Below are 20,692 nucleotides of genomic sequence, written 5' to 3'. Positions count from 1 at the left end.
AAAGATATTTGAACTAGCAATCTATTATGACAACAGTTGAAACTATTGCAAGTTTCCAGAGTGTATATTTGTGTCCAGCTAGTTCATCAATCTACAAATTGCCCGTTCAACTTGGTGGGTTCATTTGTCAGAGGACACGAATACGTGTAATGTTGTCGCAGAAATATTAGATTGAATAAATTACTTTGAACAAGGTTTTTACAAAATCTATATTTTATAGTAAAATTATGTTAGAAGGCTGTGCAAAGCCAAAAAAACTTTATACTGGTGATATTTTTCAAAGTTTTTCGATTTGTATACTATCAAGCTTTCAAAATGAAAAGTTTTCTCGGGGATTTTTTTCCCCTGACATTACTTTTTGAGATTTGAGCGCATAACATTTAAATTTTTGTGATAGATCATTTCAAATTCGGTAAGAGTTAAATTAATGAAATTCTATGGATAAATGGTATTGTTGATTGAATAAAACAATATCAATTTCTGAGAAAATTATTCAATTTACTCAAAATGGCCAAACATAACTTAAAGTTGAGTTATTTTTGTCAGTTTTGCTAAATTGAATAAGTTTCTCAAAAATTGATATCTTTTGAAAATGTTTGTTTTATTCAATCAAAAATACCATGAAGAATTTATTTTTAGAGTTTTATGAATTCATCTCTTACCGAATTAGAAATGATCTTTCACAAAGTTTAAACTTAATGGGCGCATATAGGCTATATCTCAAAAAGTAATGATCGGAAAAAATTCTGAGAAAATTTTTTCAGTTTGATAGTATACAAATCAAAAATATTAGAAAAATATCTCCAGTAGAAACTTTTTCAGTTTGATAGTGTACAAATCAAAAATATTTGAACAATATCTCCAGTAGAAAGTATTTTTAGCCTTTGCACAGCCTTAAAGTTGACTACAACATGCCCTATTTCGTGTGATTCAGTTTGAGTTCATGAGTTTCTACAGACAGCAAGGAACCTGTTCATGTCCATGGAACCTGTTCTAATTTCACAGGTTCATAGAACTTTGGGAAACTTATATTGAAGTCTCAATATATGAAAAACAAAACTGGTTAATCATATCGAATCGTTTAATCAAACCTTATAAATTATAGCTTCCTATTCTCTGTTGATGTGTGTCAACAAGAAGTGAAATGAACATTTAGAGAATGTTGACTTCATAAAAATGATCAAGCAAATGCTGATTATCCATTTCTGAAGCTTAGTTATTCTAAACGAATGTGCGCAATATGCCTATGAAATTGGATGATTTGATGCAGTAACGGCTATCTAAGCATTGAATTGTAGTCTCTAATATTCCTCTATTATCTTAGGCTCAGTTGAAATTTGCTATGGCAAATATTACAACAATATCTCCATATTAATTTTCAGGATACCTTAGGATCGAAGTGATTGTTCTCGCCGGCTCTTCCATTAATTGAAGCGAGCAGGATGAAAAAAATGGGAAATTGTAGATTCAAAAATTTACCTCCGAACTAGTCTGTGTGGTGGGTATTTCCGTGATGGATTATATCGATTATTGCTACTTTGGATTTGAGTATTATATATTTCGTCAACTATTCGTATTTGAAGAACAAGAACAATCTTCTTGTCCAACAAGTATGAGGTTTGGATACTCATAGACAGGCTGGGCTCTTGAGCTCAGAGTCCTCGCCATTGTCATTATGCATAGCATTGGCTCAGCAGTCGTGTAACCGATCACTCAGGTGAGATGAGTGACGCGAGCGCCTGCTACTGCCGTATAGTAAGACTGCTTGTTTAGGAAGACCCAGTTAGGTCCTTCCGTCTGTCATAGTTCTCCCTCCCATTGCCATCGCACAAGTCTAGAACGCATGTGGATATCATCCAACAGAAAATAAGATATTATGGAGTTATGCTTTTGCTCTGAATAAGACCCGCGATTAAACTACGGAACGGCTTCTATTTGAATTCGACTTGGATGTTACTATTCAAATTAAAATTCAATGTGTACTGAATAGAGACGTGTTCTGAATTTTAATCAGACTAGAAGATGTCACTCCATACAGTATTAGAATTTTCTGTTTTCTTTCATAACATTTATTTATAACACTAACTTTCAATTAGACTGAATTGTTTAGTTAGACTAATCTTTCGTCATTATTTCACGTAATGACTTGCGTCAATGGTTAAGAAAATCGAATCAGTCAATAAAATCTAGAGAAACAATGCTCCCTCTATGTTGTAGGAAACACACTGGTCTCTCATATCATACTGTACTTAGATAACTCAACACTAGCTGTTGAATCTAGTTGTTTTTTGTGGTTGGTTTCTCTTGAAAATCGTGGTTTGGGAACTTTAGATACGTACCCTGTAACTAGCCAGTGATTTATTCGTGAGAAATGCTGTATTTCTTAGTGGTTGAACACAAAAGAACTATGTGAAACGTTTTATAACTATTTATATTGGTAATAGTCACATCATTATTATGTTATTGGTCATAGTATACCACCATTTTGGACTTGTGAGTTGAGTATTTTTCTATTTTAGTGTAAGTTACACCGCCATGCAAATGTATGTTATGTATCACATCACGATGTAAAAATGCAATGTCTTCGTTATTAGTAGATAATTATAATTAAAATCATGGAATATCTTGGATTATAAATTTGTGAAATTCTAATAAGTTTAACCTGTTGATTATTCTGAATTTTAGCATTGCTGTGACGGTTTTTTCAAAAATTCCTTTCCTTAGTGTAATTACTTTCAATAGCATATTTTACACGGTAGAATTTTAGATATTGCATCTGATAATTACATTTTTAATTCTCTATTCGAAAAATTGATTCATTTTATAGATTCAGAACTGTGATAAGTGGCTAACATATTCTCACTTGATGATTGTTTTTCAATTTTTTGTGTTTATTTGAGATACTCATAACTTTAGAAATTACATTTTGAACATCGAGCACAATCTTGTTCTTGTTAAATATAGGATACACTAATATTATCCCTATCAAATAAATTCTTTGTATTCACTAGATTCTGTAGCTAAATTCTTGCTTAATCAAGAAAAAGCCAATAATTTGTTCTCATGTAAACTTCAAGCTCGGACTTGACCGTTTGGATTAAATTTATTTCGTTCCTTAATTACAAGATTCAAAAAACATTGTGATTGTTGTATGTTCACAGAAGCCCTTCAGCAGAAGAAGACAGTGAAACTTTGGATACTGACGATGGCGATAAACTAGCCGAAGAACAAACGAAGAAAGAGGAGTCGAAGGATTCAGAGGCGAAGTGTGAGCCGATCAAGCCGAGTGATGAAGACTCGAAAACGGACACAGAAACCACCAACGCCGAAGCTCCAAAAGCAGTCATAGACCTCGACGCCACTGACTTGGAAAATATGACCAAGTTTTCGCATCTTGCCGCTGGATTGCTGGAGGACTGGAAAACGCTCAAAGAAGTGTACAAAATACCGAAGAAGGAACGCATTGAACAAATGAAGGAGCACGAGCGTGAGGCTGGTCAGTTAGTTCAGCTATAACTACACTCAATCTTATCTTCAAATCCCAATTAATGTTTTTTGTGAACGTAGTGAATGATCCAGAATGAAACTTCTCAGTATTTGAATAAGATTAGGAGCCTGTGCTTATTGCTAAAATGTTTACAATGTTTTGTAATGTTTATTGTTTTATAATCTAGATAGAAAAGTTATTTCTCCTCGTTGAAGGAATAATGCATTCAAATGTAAATGGCAAAAACTAAATCTAAATTATAGAACAAAATATTTAAGATAACTTGAAAATTACCTTGAATCTGTTGTCTCAATCAATACAATTATATTGATATTCTTTGAAAATAGTGATTACTGGTTAGATTATTTCTGACAAAGGATTCAATGATTGTACTGTGATTTATTTTTGTATGAATGTTTTTTTTTCAGATTTGGGTTATAGAGAGCGGAGAGATGATAGGAGAGATCGTGACAGAGACAGGCATTATACAAGCAGGTGAGGCAGCTGCACACTGCACTTTATAATATTTTGCCAACGCCACAAATAACCGTTCAACTTTTGATTTGTAATAGAACGTTTTAGTAATGTTGATCATCTTATAAAATTCAATTATATTAGATGTTCCTGGCTAAACTTAACAACGTGAGGTGGGAAGTTATAAAGTCCCAAAACTTTTACTATCAGACTTATTTGTGAAATTGTCTTACGAATTACAGATTTCTCTTGTACTCTATCTAGGCCTAATAACCAGAGATGAAATTATTTATTCATTTTTCTATCTTGAACCCTGGAAATCTATTTTCATGGTTTGAAAATTTTAAGAACATATTTTATGCACTTCATGATAATTAGTATTGATTTTGATTGAGTCGATGTATATAATATTATGAATTATCCATGTAGTACAATACAGTGTAGCACGTGAATATCAATATGTAAGTTGTAACTGATGTGATTTGTTATTTTTGACTTAATATTTGAATTGATAATTGTAAATCTATTTGTAGATGGGACAAATCTTCAAGTGAATATTTGAATTGATAATTGTAAATCTATTTGTAGATGGGACAAATCTTCAAGTGATTATGACAGACGAGACAGAGATCGTGATCGAGACCGTGACAGAGACAGAGACAGACATAGAGACCGGGATCGAGATAGAGATAGGGACAGGGACCGGGATAGAGACAGAGACAGGGATAGAGATCGTAAGAGAGGCCGTGAATCACCAGATTCGGATCGCAATGCTAAGGGAGGACGCGGTGATGACAGGTAAAACTAGCCATTGAATTCTTCACTTACTAAATTTGATTTCTGAAACCATTAAATAATTATCTCTATTGGTCGTTGATCGAATTGTGGTTGATTTTTATGGAAGTGTAACTCGATATTAGTATAATCTGAATGAGTTTTGATTTGATTCGAATTTCACGCGACATATTCAATTGGACAAGAAGAATATTTCCAAGTAATTTGCTGTATTTTGGGGTTAAATCCAAAATAAAATAAGTTGTGCTGTGAATTCACACTACTTTTATTAAAACACATCCTTCCATTTCGTTACAAGTACTGAGATTTCTATTACAAAATCATCCTCGCATGTACATCTGCTACAGGTTAGTCAACTTTGAACAAAAAAAAAAGTGAGTTACAAATATATACATTATATCAATTCGATTTTTGTAAGGTCTAGTACAGCAGAACAGCTTAGAAATTGCCCTAGTATTCTGCACACGTCAGTATATACATTACAAATATTGAATTAGTTTTTCTTAAATGCTTCATTTGATTTATTTATTAATTATTTTTTCATTTTAGAGTGGTATATATATGTCGAGCTAATTCATCAATACACGATGGACGATTGCTAACAAGATCATCAGCCTTGCATATCATGTTCCTCATCACATAATATTTGTTCACATATTGTCAATATTTATTCACATAACATGAGACAGGTTCAAAAGTGTTTATAAAATGCAAACTAGCAATTGAAAAAAGTCCATTTATTGATAACAGGGTTGAGTTTATACTCTTTTATTAAATTTTGTTCAAGAGCTGTGAATGTGTTAATAATTCGAATAATTGTCTGTTCAGGAATCCTTCGGCGCCTAAAATGTCGAAGAGCGAGAGACGACAATTGTTCATGCAGAAAGTGGAGGAAGAAGAACGTCAAAAGAAAGAGCAGGAGGAGATGTGGCAACAGCACCAGGAACAGTGCTTGGCACTGGGCGTGGATCCCAGTCAGACGGCCGCATTCGACCCGCAGACTGGCTTCCCCTGCTACTTCGATCCCCAGACACAGTCCTGGCAACCCTATCCTGCTGGTCAGTCATCTAATACTATCTCAAGTCCTTATTTACACTCTTATTTTAGTCAACTTTGCATAATATGAAGCCATAGATGCTAACAAAATCGGCTATAATCCTTCAGATATCAATAGTAAAAATGCAATAAAACTGAAACAGATTTGAAAATCTATCAATTGATTTTTCTTTCAATTTCTGTATTTTTACTATAGAACTCTTTAATTCTTTATCTAGATTAGTTTGAATAGATTAATGAGTTCAAAAATCGCTACCCAGTGTCCACTCATGTCTCTTGATCATCCGCCTCAGTACATACACACAAGCCTGGAGCTCATGTGGGCTTCACCCTCAGCAAAACTCTTATTTGTTTCCCATAAGATAAAATGTATAAATTGAACCTCTTTTAAACGGTTATTACAGTATTAGATTTTATATTATCCGTACAAGCAATTAGATATTCGAATTTATTCCATAATCAATTTGTTGAAAGTGCTGTCCTTGATGGAAGATCGAATTTGAAATTATTGCTGTATCACAAGTTGATAATTAACAAGTAAACTTTTAGTATTACAATATTAGTTTACCAATATCATCGTTATTGTATTGTTGACTCATGTATTTTTTTAGACGGCAGCGTACCGCCTGATGTGAACAATATGAACAATCCGAATGCGGCACTTGGGTACGACGTGCCTCCGCAGTACCCGGGCCCGTATGCGCCGCAAGGTCCACCAGGCCCTATGCACCACCCGATGCCCTACGAGGGAGCCCCTCCCCAGTTCCAAGGCCCGCCCGGCCAGTTCATGGCGCCAGCGCCCTATCAGATGCCGCCGCTCGGCTACCCGGCGCAAGGCTACCAGGTGCCACCAGGCGGCCAGTACCCGCCACAGGCCGAGTTTGCGCCGCCACCCTACCAGGCGCCGTTTGCACCCACTCAGCCGCAACCCGGCTACCCGCCCCAACCCTACCCGGCGGGCCAGATGCTGCCTCCCCCCGTCACCACCGACCTGCAGCCCGAAGCCGCCCCCATTCCTCCCCCGCCCCCGGCGCCCACTCCCGTCAAGCTGCCGCCCAAGTGGAAGAGTGCCAAGGACGCCGAGGGTCGCACCTACTACTACCACGTGAAGACGAGGGTGTCGCAGTGGCAGCCGCCCCAATGGGACCCCCAGCAGCAGCAACAACAGCTCAAGGCCACGGCTGACTCTGAGGACGAGTCCTCCGACAGCTCTGATTCCGACGATGACGATTCTTCTGATGATGACGATGATGATGAGGAGGACGACGATGCAGAAAAGGTACAAACATGCTTAAATCCTATCATGTCTCAGCTTTTAAACTATTCTTCTATTATAAAGAACCGTAGACAAGTATACTTCCAAAAATTTTCTTCCTACCTTTCGAATGATTTTATAAATTTGAAAGGAAGCCGATTTGGGCAGAAGCCTGAAGTGCTTTTCCATAACACTGTAATTGCATATCGAATAAAGAATCGTGTCATATAATTTCACATGAAATAAGAAGATTGAATAACTAAGATAAAACATTCAAGAATATTTAATTTTTTACGAAATAGTACAGTTTTATGTTGTATTAAAGTTCTTAAACAGAAGTTTTGGGTGAAATAATTTTTGGGTGAAAATGAAATCTTGAATCTAAACTTCAATAACCATGACTGTGAGTAGAATTATGAACAGCATGGTGCAATAATCCTTCACATTATACTCGTATTTTTTATTTGACATAATAAATACATTCAATAATTACCTACCTTGCTGTTATTATAGCCTTTTTAAATTAGACCGGTAGGTCATTGTTTTAACCTATAGCAATCAACTATATAACATGTTTCTCTTTTACTGGCGTATTCGAGTGTTCTTAGATAAAAGACTTTTCAAATGTTCATGATTTGGTTTTATCGTTTTAATGTTAATTTCTGTATGGCGTGGGAATTCAAAATGACAAGTCTTATTGAGTAGGCCTTCATGACTGATAATGCTGTATTACGCTTCTACTGACTTCTAGAAAGACCGGTTTCGGTTATTACACCATTGTCAATCTCTGATAAACTAAAACTAAATACAAGAGCAGCAGAATTTATACTAGTAGGCGAGTATTGGCCCTCGACCAATAGCAGTACTCGCCTACTAGTTTTAGTTTATCAGAGATTGACAATGGTGTAATAACCGAAACCGGTCTTTCTAATTATCAATAAATCAGTGGTTTTTTTGACAATTTCTTAGTCTTTTTTCATTCAAAATTCAATATCATTTATAATCAAGGAGATTTGTTCAACTATGGATCATTATAAAAAAATAGTGAATAATAATAATATTATCATTTTATTATTATGTGATACTATAATATACTATACTATATACTATATAGATTAACATATGTTAATCTATATCTTTAAATAAGATTGTTAGAAGAATCATTAAAAACTCGAGCTGAAATGTTTAGCATGATTCAAACTATATAACAATATAACAAATATATAACTAAATAATCGAATGTTTGTAATGGAGCATTCTATTTAAAAAATGAATCAAGCAAATTTATTCAATTACAGAATATTGATGGATGATTTGAAAAAAATAGTGAATAATATTATATTAATCTAGATCTTTGAATACGATTGTTAGATCTGAAATGTTAGGCATGATTTATTCATGAATCTAGTGATTGATTTGTATGAAAATGTTGTATGATTCTGTTGAAGAATGAAGAAGAACAAGACGAGGAGGAAATGGATTACGTTGAAGACAATGAGATAAGGGAAAGAGATGCCGAACTCGAGAGTTCATTCACCGACCAGTTTCTGTTCGATGAGGCTAAAAAGCGAAGGGACGTTCTGGTCCAGGAACGAATCATCAGTGTGAGTATCTCACTTCTTGACTACTACTTCATTGAAACATGAATTGACGTCTCTAACCAACTCTCATCTGTTCAATCTAGTTGAACTTCTCGCTTTTTTCTTCACCATTTCGGATAATATTTCAATAGAACGTCATGGCTTACTGGACGTCGCATGAAATTACTAACGACTAATGAAATCATCTCTGTAGCTGATTTTTTTGGAACGTTTTACTAAACATAATATTATTTAAAAGCCCCTAAAACCTGGAAGTTTCATACTCCAGCTACCACGATATAGATATTATATAATTCAACTACCACGAACGAACAAGTTATCTTTTTACAGTGGTTTTATGATCATAGATTTGCTAGTCCAATATTTCCAATATTGCATTTTAGGACTTGAAATAAATTTGTTTTATTACAACTGCAAGATGATAATATTCCTAGCATTTCAATTAAAATGAAGAATTTGTTTCCAAAATTAGTTTAGCAGGAAGATGATAAAGCACTGAAATCTATTTGGAACGCTGCAACTAAATTTAACCAAACAAATAATGTGCGTTGTATTTGAGAACTTGTAATCACTGAAAAGTATATTGAAATTGTATAAATAAATCGTGATACAAAAGAGCAGCGGTCAATCTAGGCTTGAGCTCCAGTCTAATCGAGGCAAGTAAAGATAAGCATAAATATAAAAAAGGATCTTGCTTTTGACGTTTAGGCTGAATTTACTACGATTATGTAATCTAGATATATTGTTTTTATTTTTTATAATTGGCTAAGCCATTTCTTGAAATAATTTATAAATTCGGCCTGTTGTGTTCTTTGTTTATTACTGTGTTTCAATAAATTACACTCAAAGAGTAAAAATAAATATAAATAAAGTAATTCAAATTTTCCGCTTGGTCACAATCTATTGATCTATATTATCTGCGCTACATCTGCTCCACATCAACTCGGATCACCCAGGCTGTATTGTAATGCTAATAAATATATCTTCTGAAAGAAATCTTTCTTTAATTTTCTGAAAATAATATTTTAATTTCCACTGTATTTTTTATTCATGTTATTTTTGTAACTATTATTTATTTCAAGTTTGTTATATCACAATACTAATTCGATACACTCAGCAATTTCTAGCTTCTCTTGTTCAGCACGTCCTAAATTCATAAAAATTAGGTAATATTTTTATTGCAAGCTGAACCATACTGCTATTTTTCATTAATACATTTAATCTAAATTAAATAAATATGCAATTTTATCATGTCGACCGAAATTTTCTTTCAATATTTTAAAATTTTGCACAGTCCTTTTCGTACTTCCTAACTTTTCTTTGCACCTTTGCACTTCTAATATTATTATATTTGTATTATGTGACAAACTCTTGTTATTTTCTCAATCTGGTGTTGTGCTTTATCAAAACTATAACATTATGTGTTTTGTAATAAATTATTATGATACCTGCTAACCTATCCGTATTTGAAAACAAATCTTAGCTCAACTTGACAATTGTTTGTGAATCGCTATTCGAATTGAAATCACTATGGCTATTGAAATCACAGAAATAAAAACATTATTTTGACCACCTAGTGAGGTTGAGCAAAGTAAATGTTCAACTTGAACATTTTATTTATTGAATTTTTACAAAATAAGAATGCAGAGATTGGAAGAAAGTAAGACTATGGAAGAAAGACCTAAAACTATGTTTCTCCTGTAAAGCTTTTGTTATTTATCTTTTTTAAACCAAATATTTGTTTTGCTATTTTGAATTTTAACTAAACAACTCTAATATTATAAATTTTCCCCAATATCTGTGTACGTTGGAAGCTATCATTGTGTTGATGTACACATTATTGTGTTGTTTGTGTGTTGCTATTTCATGGTCCTAACTTTATTCATGTTGAATGTTTTTGTATAAATAATATCTATATACTCACACAAGAATATTGAGTATTATTTAAAATAAGAATAAATATATTTTAATGTATTTTCCATGTTTCTGGAACAAATAAAGATTTGACGTTTGGTTATGGTAAATACTGTCCCTTATAATATTGGAATCGCTCTAGGTAAACTTTTTTTCTCTCTCAATGATTTGCTTTTTGAAAAAAATACAGCATACAGAATATCAATAAAGAATTTTATTGATTGTCAAAAATCTTTGGTGATAAAGTCTACCATTTAAATTGAATTATTCTTACCATTTTTCATTCTGATGAACGACGACATTAAGCGCGGGTTGGGGAGGTGGCTGCTCAGCATTGGACATGATGCCAGCAAACAATTAATTAGGTCACCATAATTATATTTAGAGTCAATCTCTGTTTCTCCTTTACCTTAATCTGAAATTTTCAAATCTCCCCTCTTACTTTCTTCTCCTGTACTGTTGGATAACATATAATAGGTTCTAATAGAATATTATTTTTATCTGCACACAACATAATTCATTAACCAATAAGTTTTAAGTTATATACATAACATTATGTATATAACTCTATAGTGTGATTATAGCCGATTATTGTTTAAGTAGTTATAATTTATATACAGACATTTTTCTCAAGTTTTAAGTGCTAAGAAAATTGATTTATACTATATTGTGTACACGACCCTCCTCACACACAGACTCGTTCTAGGTGAGGAGTACTATTCTTTCAAATTATTGTAAAGTTAACATTTCAAATGTTTGTAACATTTTGCTTCTTGTGAATAAAAACTTTTTTATTCATCCATTATTTGAGTGGAAACACTAAAAAAAAATTTCATTTTACAGAAGCGTGCAGTACGGTATTTGGCTAAGCTTGATTACAATCACCCCTGTAGAGATGCCTTCATAGATTTAAAAATTCTAACTTTACCATGTATTTACATCTACAGAGTTGTTCTTTTTATTGCTAATAACTTGGACTCATTCAAAACTAATTCTGATATGCACGAGGTAGTGGCAATCCATGTATTGTTCAGCATAGATTGAAGTTTTCCGACAAAGACCCTCGAACCTATGGTCTGAGACTATTAAATAAGCTACCTAGATCTCTGTCCATGTCACCTGCAACTTTTAAAAAAGATCTGTATACTTTTCTTGCGGAGAAAACGTATTATAGTGTGGAAGAGTTCCTCACTGATAGATAAATATTGTTTATTTCATGATGTCTGTAGTATTTAATACACGTGGTTGGATTGCTGGCTGTGACATGCTTATTCATATGACATTCTTTAGGCTATTTTGAATTATTCTGACGATATATGTTAAGTTTTTGTGATATCTTTTTATAGATTTTGTGTATTGTTTTACAATTTATTGTAAATATTGTCTTTTTTAAATTATTGTAAATATTGACTTGGCCTGTACTTTCTTGTATTGTTTATGGCTTAATAAATATCTTTATCTCTTTTAGAGATGGTTGTGGTTGTATTTTTGGAATGAAAAATAAGTTGTCTATTTTATTGATAATTTGAGATATAATTTTATCTCAAATATGTGCAATACTGTAATCTTGCAGATAAAATGAAGGATGAAATGGTTTGAAATATAATGTAATTTGGTGTTACAGCCGAGAACTGATGCGGAAAAATCGTCTTACGACAAGAAGCGCTACCGCAAAGTGAAGGAGAAGCTACGCCGACAGAAGGCCAAACTGAAGGAGAAGATGCGGAAGGAGGGAGGCGGCAAGCACGGGGCACGGCGGGGGCGGCACGGGAGTGGGGGCAGCGGGGGTGGGAGTGGCAAGTCCAAGAGTGCCAGCAAGTGTGAGGCGGACACGTCGAGCGACCCCACGCGCAAGATCAAGGACAACTTCCGACTCAACATGGCCGGTGTCATCGTGCACTACCTCAATCCCTACCGGAAGCCAGACTGCAAGCTGGGTCGAATCACCTGCAACGAAGACTTCAAGCATCTCGCTAGAAAGGTCAGTAGCCTACTATATATCGCGCTATTATTGCTTTATAGTTTGTGTAAAATAAGTTGAGACTTGGCCCTCCATCCAAAGAAATTACAGGGTTGCCAAATCGTGTAAAATTGCAACTTTCTCAAATTCCCAATTCAACGTCAGAATTGGATGTAGAATATCATCCCCGATATCCTAGTAGTACTGAAAAAGCTTCAGGGTTGGAGGATTATAAAGAAATTTAACTTTTATGATAAAATTGGAAACATCGCGAAGATTTGTTTTTCTTTAGAATATCACTTCTCTCAGAATCTTCTTTAGAATATCACTTCTCTCAGAATCATGGGGGATCGTAATGCGTAATAATTTTATATCAAATTAACGGGGAGAATGTCTCCTTTCTATTGGTGTCTGGATAATTTTTATCCGACTTATAGTTATTTTTTAATTAATGATTATGTTCGTCAATGTCGAGAAATTTCGAGCAGAAAACGAAATTTTCGACATCCTAGAAACCTTTTTTGTTTTAAAAGATAAGTAGGTGGTGAAAGCGAGAAAGTTTCTCAGAAATCCCTGAAGCTTTTTCAGTACTACTAGGATATCGGGGATGATATTCTACATCCAATTCCGACGTTGAATTGGAAATTTGAGAAAGTTGCAATTTTACACGATTTGGCAACCCTGTGATTTCTTCTGATGGAGGGCCAAGTCTCAACTTATTTTACACAAACTATAAGTGTGCCTATAGTGAGGTCCACGTTATAATGGCAATGAAGAAAGATAGGAGAAAAACGTTGCCAAGTCTGTCCATTTTGCAACTGAGTTTTTACTCAATTCATCCCATTAAATTTGATCTAATAATAATTCTCATTTTCTCGATAAAATAATCAATTTTCTGTCAAGTTAATTTATTTAGCGTATGGCAGTATACACAACACATTTATGATCACAAAATTCGAAAAAAAAAGAAAACAATAGAAAATTCATATATAAAACGAATGAAAATATCTTAGTCACTTTTGACCTGGAAATTAGAGGCATGCTTCCAGGGTATTTAAGTAGGCTATTGATGCTGGTTTAGCCACCAGGAAATCTTTATGTGCACCCGTGTATGCTGATCTGGGACACTCCTCCACTATGTGTCTCACAGTCTGGACTGCTCCACACTCACAGAAAGGGGAGTCAGCCTTCCCCCACTTATGCATCAGATAGGCACATCTACCATGATGAGTCAAGTTAATTAAATTCATCAATAAAATATATTTTCAAAAATTTGCTTTCATAACTGAGATAAATATAAAACTGAGATTAAATAACTGTGATCATATCAGATTTTTATTTTTATACAAACCTGAAATGGCGGATAATTTTATAAGCTTTGATACACCAATCTGAATTTCAAAACAACAGAAATTGAGTTATTTGGTAGGTATTCTATTCCAATTTCTTTTCAAAAATAATAGAAATCCTATTTATAATAGGAAATTTCAATGGAAATAATTCTGAAATAACCTTCAAATATTACTTATACCGGTACGAGTAGGTCTAACCTCCTTTCGTTTAGGCTAACTGAAGCATTGATGAAGTCTAGGATGGTTAGTTATCAACTTTTAAAATGTCATTTCAGGTATTTTAATTTGTGTTTCTCATAAGGTAATATCTAAAAATTATTTCATTTAGTCAAAAATACATTTTTTTAAATCAATTATACGACTTGTATTCTAAAGTATTTTGGTAGAATGAAGAAAAAATAGCGACTGAGAATTGTTTGTTTACTTTCGTACAGTCACTGTCCAAAGTAAAAATAAAATATTCTGGCAAACTGACAACATTGCAAAGCTAGAGAGAGATAGCGCTATCTATTTTGTTGTATGATAGAAAAGGACAGCAACACTGTCAATCGTACACTGCCATTATAACGTGGACCTCACTTTAGTAACATTATAAAAACATATAAGTTGTGCTGTTGAGCAGCCAGCAGCAGTGAACAGGTTACATTGGTGTTGTAACAAGTGGTTTTTATGTTGCAGTTGACACATTTTGTGATGCTGAAAGAACTGAAACACTGCCAAAACATCGACGAACTTCATTGCAATGATAATGTGAAACATAAAGCGAGAGACTTCATAAAAAAATACATGGCGAAATATGGTGAAACTTATCAGAGACCGACCGACGAAGATTAACCTCTTGTGAGAGTGCGTGTGTAAACAAATAACATCGACTGATAGAAAATGATATTTTATTCTATTGTTCAATTGTAGATGGTCATAGTGTTTTTATACCAGGGTAATTCTTTATTGATAAACACTTGAAAGTGGGAAAGTGCTGACTGCAAACATTTTAGAGGTTGTTCCTACTTCATAATCAATGAAAGTATTAGGGAGTTATTTCTAATAATAAATAATTATTATTTTTGGTCTTTTACTGTTATTTAAGGGGTAATTAATGTTCATGACTTGAAATATGTTGTAATATTAGAAATATTTCAATGACTATTAGGAGCTTTTGATTATTTTTTTCATCTGCGTCACACATGTAACTGTAATCATCCAAATGATAACAATGCTACACATAGGTTTAATTACAGTGAAGATGGAATTTTTTATACTGTTTCCATGATTATGCTAGAATATTCATAGTCATCAATTGTTCGAAAAAGTATTAAAATCTAAAATATTATTATAATATATAATAATATTCACAGTAAATAATACATACTTCTGTAGACTATTTATCAAGAAGTTGAAAATCCTCTACGATTCTTCTAATATTCTATGAATATGCATCGATGATTCAAAGTGACACCTGGGTGTCAATTCACCAATATAGTGTTATTTCAATCAAATAACGATTTTAGATTAAAAATATTACATTGCCAAATTTAGTTGAAATTCTGTTGATTGGTTTGATTTAATCGTAATAACAAGTTTTTTATTCAAAATATTAGGACTTTTAAAATAACTTGATAACGCTAGTAAGTGTTAAAATTAAAAATCTTGTTATATTTAGAATTTAGATGACTTTTCCATCACCAAATAACGAACTATTAATAAATTATTAAATTTCACTGTCATTTTTTCACAGCTCTGATTTACTTTATTGATTCGTGAATTCTATTTCTATGTATTTTTTTCAGTCTGTAAAATATATTATCACACTTCGTATTCTTGCTATTGATGCTAATAATCATGCTATACATCCGTTGTTGGTTATCCATCTTGTTTTCACTGAAATTATTACTATTGTATTCTCATATAACTTTAAATTGAAAAAAACACTCACATTCTTTGGTGTGGTGACGACCGTTTCGTGCTTGTGTTGCACATTCTCAAGCCAAACAGAAAATTGAAAATGTGCAACACCAGCACGAGACGGTCGTCGCCACACCAAAGAATGTGTTTTTTCACTTCAAAGTTATAAGAATACAATAGTAATACTTTGAATTTTGAAAATATGAATATATTGTTTTGTTTTTTACCATTAGGAATGACAATATTTCAGTGCTTTATTGGTTTTACGTAGTATAAATTATCATTAAAATTGTTACTTTTAACTGTATTTGATTCACGATTCATTTTTTTCAAACGTCTCACTTTGTTTTTAATATTATTTTCCTTGAATAGTTTATAAATTAAGTTTATAAAAACATACCCATTGTTGGAGCTATTCTCCAGTTGTATAATTTAATGTGCGAATATTCGTATTAGTGGTTTAACTGTAGAATTACTACAAAACTTGGTTCAAATTTGAAAATATCATTCAAAAATCTTCAGTTCGATTGTTCTTTGTGGTATGTGATAATGCCATTTTGATTTGATGAGATCAATAAAATTGTTATACTGTAATACATTTTTGGAATGAGAAGCAATTTATTTTTGACTGCTATTTTGTTTGCTCAAAGATCAATAATTTCAGAATTCGAGTAATTCAACCAGGCAGTTTCTGCCGTAACGCAACTTGTTCTGTTGTAATGCTACAACGCTTGATTTTGATTTTCCCGAAATATAGTCACGCAGAGAGTTGTAGAAACACGTGATTTTTTATAAACAATTATTTGAGGTACGTTGTTCTGAGATAAAGATAAGCAATACATTGTACAATCTGTGTGAAGATAGGTAGCACATACAAAAAATTAAAACAATTTATTATTGAGTGAATAAACGTTTTATTTAATAGAATTTCAATGAATTTACATAATTTTACTTCAAAATTTCTATTGCAAGCACCTTTACTATATATATAACAAAGTTTGGGTAATACCTTTGAAACGCCATACTATTGAAAACAAACAAAAAATCAATTTATTTACTGTGCAATATCATGGCTAAATAATATAAATGAAGTGAAAATATGATGTGATGTAGAATATTTAGATAATGGATTGCCTAGAAAACAATCTTTAATGATTATCGAGATCAAATCTGATCTGTAAATATTTTTGAAGGTTAGTGTTGAGAAACACTCTTCCTTCTAAATTAAATCGTTTATTGAATTGAATTTTTTTTCTCCTTTTCGATTTGAATAGCAACTCAAAGGTAAAAAATTAAATTCTTAATAATTTAGGCTAATAAATCATAACATTCTTAAATATAACATTTATTGAATACACCATGAGATGTAAGCTAATTAATGCATTCACAAACTAAGCACCCTTACATTAACTTTCTCTCACTCTCACACTCTTCATACATACAACAAACTAGAAACAATTATGTAGGCTTAGCTTCTCAAATTTTCAACAAGTATTATCACTGATACAGTGAGCATAAATCTTCTGAATTCTAATAATAATATACAATATTACTCTCAAAATTATCATCCTACTAATTCTATTACTTACAGCTGAAAGTCAAGAACAACAATAGAATTTCAAGAGCCTAGCTCAATAATATTGTTTTTAAATATACATCTATATAATAAGAGTTCATTGCTAAACACAAAATTACTTCGCTGAGTATAAAAAAGTATTATAATACCTTAGTTGCATCAATTCAAACTGGTTACAATAACAGAGACAAAGAAAAATGTAGTAAAATCGTAACTTTATACTCGCAAGAGAATAGTCAATACATTTCTGATGTAAATGAAATAATATTGACTAACATAAATTACACAGCACAAATATTCTAATTCGAATCACAACCAGATAAGTCCATTCAAAACTGATATACAGTATACTGTGGATACAACAGAATCAAATAAATACAACATTTTAAAATAGCTCTATAAAAACAGCCAAATGTTTTTTGAAAATGCATAATGAAATAGAAAATACAATTTAAGCATCAGTAAATCAGTTAGTCGAAGAGAATGGAATAATTCTTGATTGAATGACTTTACTTCTTTTATACTTTTCCACGAAACGCCTCAAAACAGTATAAAAATTTTCTATCAACAAGTGTCAGAATATTGATTGAGTTTTTCTCATATTATGCTTTGGATATTGAGCTCGTTCTGGGAACATGGAACGTGGTAAATTGTCCGATTCACAATTTACCAGGTAAAAAGTTCCGCGTCTCATGGGTAGAATTTTGACAGATTCTGTACCAGAAACTAGTTCCAGTTCCAAGTTCCTGTCCCACAGTTGAAGCCGTAGATTGAGGCAGTTCAAATTTTCATATGTCTTATTGGTCGATTGAATTGTAGTCTGCTTGCTTCTCTGCACATGCGCTGATAGCTTGCTTGTTTACCATAGCATAGCCATAGAATACATAACCAACAAAATTATGTTTGATAACCATTCGTTAAATGGATCTATAGAAAATTTGACAGTAATGGAATGAAAGAAATGCACACTTTTCTAGACGGTAAGTTTGTAAAACAGACTTTCTTCATTCACACAGCTAGTAAACGACACATTTTGGTGTAAATCAACGTCATAAGTGCGCGCCAAAAGCTTGAACCAACGATTTTGAAATGGCGTTCACTAGTCACGTGATTGAACAATTTAGCACTGGAATTAGAACAATTTACCACTTTTTTGTGTTCCCAGAACATACACTTTGTCACAATGTTATAAAATATGAAAAATGTGCAAACATCCCATAAATTTGAAAGGATGTGATGAAATTAATATTGAAAATAAATACGTCATTTCAAAAATGTTTGCTTAAGCTAAATTTGTTTTTGCCAATCATATCACCATTGCAACAAAGGTTTTTTATACAAATCAGTCACGAGACTTTGCACATGGCCAAGTAAGCCTTGGAAAGTTTTCTATAGAACTAAAATTATAAAAGGTTGAAATATTGATTAGTCAACTAGATAGAAATATGTCTCTCAGTGCAGGATACCTTATTTTTTAAGCAACATTGTTTTGTTTTCACAAGGTAGTCTAAATTCTCTTGAAATTTGGCCAAAGGCAAATAGTATTGAAGTCGAAAATTCAATTCAAATTTTTCAATATGCTATCGAATTTGAAAAATACTGTCACATTGTGTACCGTATATGTTTTAGCAATTCAATCGTCAGTTTGTTTGCACACTACGAACACAATGAATGAACATCTTAACAAGTGAATGATAATGAACTTAAAATCGTCCAATTTGATGTCACTCAATCTTTTTTTTTCTACAACTGTGATAGAGGTTAAGATATTTCCGATTGAATTTGCTCGCAATAATATAGGTGAGGTAGCTCAGTTGGTCAAAGATCACTCATTTGTCACTCAAGGATTCAGTTGAAAACAATAATTACTAGACGTGGATACCGTACTGCAAGCATTTTGGATACCTACTATTCATCTCTAAAAAGCGAATAGAATAAATATCAACATGTCGAATCAGAAACTTAAGTTGAGACTTCATAAAAAAATGAAATTTTAGATAGAAACTTTTCATGGTGAATGTAGAGTAAATGAATAACAACATTAACAATAATAACTATCTTATAGAATAGTAGAATTTATATAAAGATATATAGGTACGAAGTTTAGATACATAAATACATAGATAGTTCGTTGATAAGAATAGGTACGTGTAAGTGTGGTGATCTACTGGTCAGTAGGCGTTTCTAGCATGTCCATGAGGAAGTTGTCGATGGGCGCTTGGTCGGAGATGAGGCGGTAGAAGAAGAGGTGCTCGGAACACTTGAGGCCGATGGAGCGCAGGGAGGGGAGCCTCAGCAGCAGCTTGGCAAAGCGCCCCGACTCCTCGGGGTGGGTGATGCGCGTGTAGTCCTCCAGCGCTGTGTACACCTTCTCCCTCAGCAGCTCCACCTCTTGCGTCGACTTCAGGTCTCGCACATCTGACAACAAACATACACCTCACAATAATCAACCATACAACAGTATAAACTATACATCACTTCAAATTCAGATCTCGTACGTTTGAAACAAACATTCACTTCAATTATTTGAATCTATTACACGAATAATTTATTGACAATATAAACCAACAATCAACCATACACCAGTATAAACAATAAATCACTTCAAATTCAGATCTCGTACGTCTGAAACAAACATTCACTTCAATTATTTAAATCTATTGCACGAATGAGCAGTAAAGAAGATCTTCAGAGAGAACCCAGGGGGACGGAGGCTACGAGGACGTCCACGCGCTGTTTGGAGGATGTGGAACAAGACTTGAGAAAGGCGGGTATGAGGGGATGAAGAAGGAAAGCTGCTGACAGAGAAGAATGGAGAGGCATTTTGAAGGAGGCCAAGGCCCTAAATGGGCTATAGCACCAAGGAGTAAGTATTGCACGAATAATTTATTGACAATATAATGCAACAATCAACCGTACAACAACAGTATTAACACATCAATTCAAATATCGTACTAGTATTCTGATTCTATAAATATTTGTATGCATGAAAATTTGTACTTCATAAAAAGTTTATCAATCGTTATATTTTAAGTATTGTCTTTGAGGTTCTCGTCTGATGTCATAATGAACTGCATAATGACACAAACTAACTCGTGAACAACTTGCAATCTGTTAAATATCAGAGCCGAATAAGTAATTACCTTTTATATTAAGGAATATAATTTTTAATATGAGGATTTAGACTGATAATTTTGGATGGGTTTATTTTATAATTTTTTATGTATATCGAGATAATCTGGAAATTGTATGATTCAACCGTAATACAAACGTATATAAACGTATATATAACCGTAATATAAACGTATGGTATACAATAC

At 33.1% G+C, this 20,692-nt stretch overlaps 2 protein-coding genes across 7 annotated transcripts in view; one reads left to right on the top strand and one right to left on the bottom strand.

Moving 5' to 3' along the window:
- The window catches only part of LOC111044513 (histone-lysine N-methyltransferase SETD2), a 33,758-nt gene extending 15,990 nt beyond the window's left edge, over positions 1–17,768 (top strand). For both annotated transcript variants that reach the window (XM_039424618.1, XM_039424617.1), the window contains exons 10-17: positions 3,162–3,496; positions 3,916–3,982; positions 4,550–4,759; positions 5,585–5,814; positions 6,424–7,091; positions 8,516–8,671; positions 12,207–12,563; positions 14,573–17,768. In XM_039424618.1, the coding sequence (XP_039280552.1) occupies positions 3,162–3,496; positions 3,916–3,982; positions 4,550–4,759; positions 5,585–5,814; positions 6,424–7,091; positions 8,516–8,671; positions 12,207–12,563; positions 14,573–14,728 (2,179 nt within the window). In that variant the 3' untranslated portion in view covers positions 14,729–17,768. The remainder of the gene's footprint in view (positions 1–3,161; positions 3,497–3,915; positions 3,983–4,549; positions 4,760–5,584; positions 5,815–6,423; positions 7,092–8,515; positions 8,672–12,206; positions 12,564–14,572) is intronic.
- LOC111044514 (retinoic acid receptor RXR) overlaps positions 16,876–20,692 on the bottom strand; it is a 66,090-nt gene continuing 62,273 nt past the window's right edge. For all 5 annotated transcript variants that reach the window (XM_022329678.2, XM_022329677.2, XM_022329679.2 and 2 more), the window contains exon 8: positions 16,876–19,790. In XM_022329678.2, the coding sequence (XP_022185370.2) occupies positions 19,537–19,790 (254 nt within the window). In that variant the 3' untranslated portion in view covers positions 16,876–19,536. The remainder of the gene's footprint in view (positions 19,791–20,692) is intronic.

Source organism: Nilaparvata lugens, chromosome 3 (genome assembly GCF_014356525.2).
Source record: "Nilaparvata lugens isolate BPH chromosome 3, ASM1435652v1, whole genome shotgun sequence".
Classification (NCBI taxonomy): domain Eukaryota; kingdom Metazoa; phylum Arthropoda; class Insecta; order Hemiptera; family Delphacidae; genus Nilaparvata; species Nilaparvata lugens.
The sequence above is the reverse complement of the archived record's forward strand: the minus strand, read 5'-3'. Positions and strand labels throughout refer to the sequence as shown.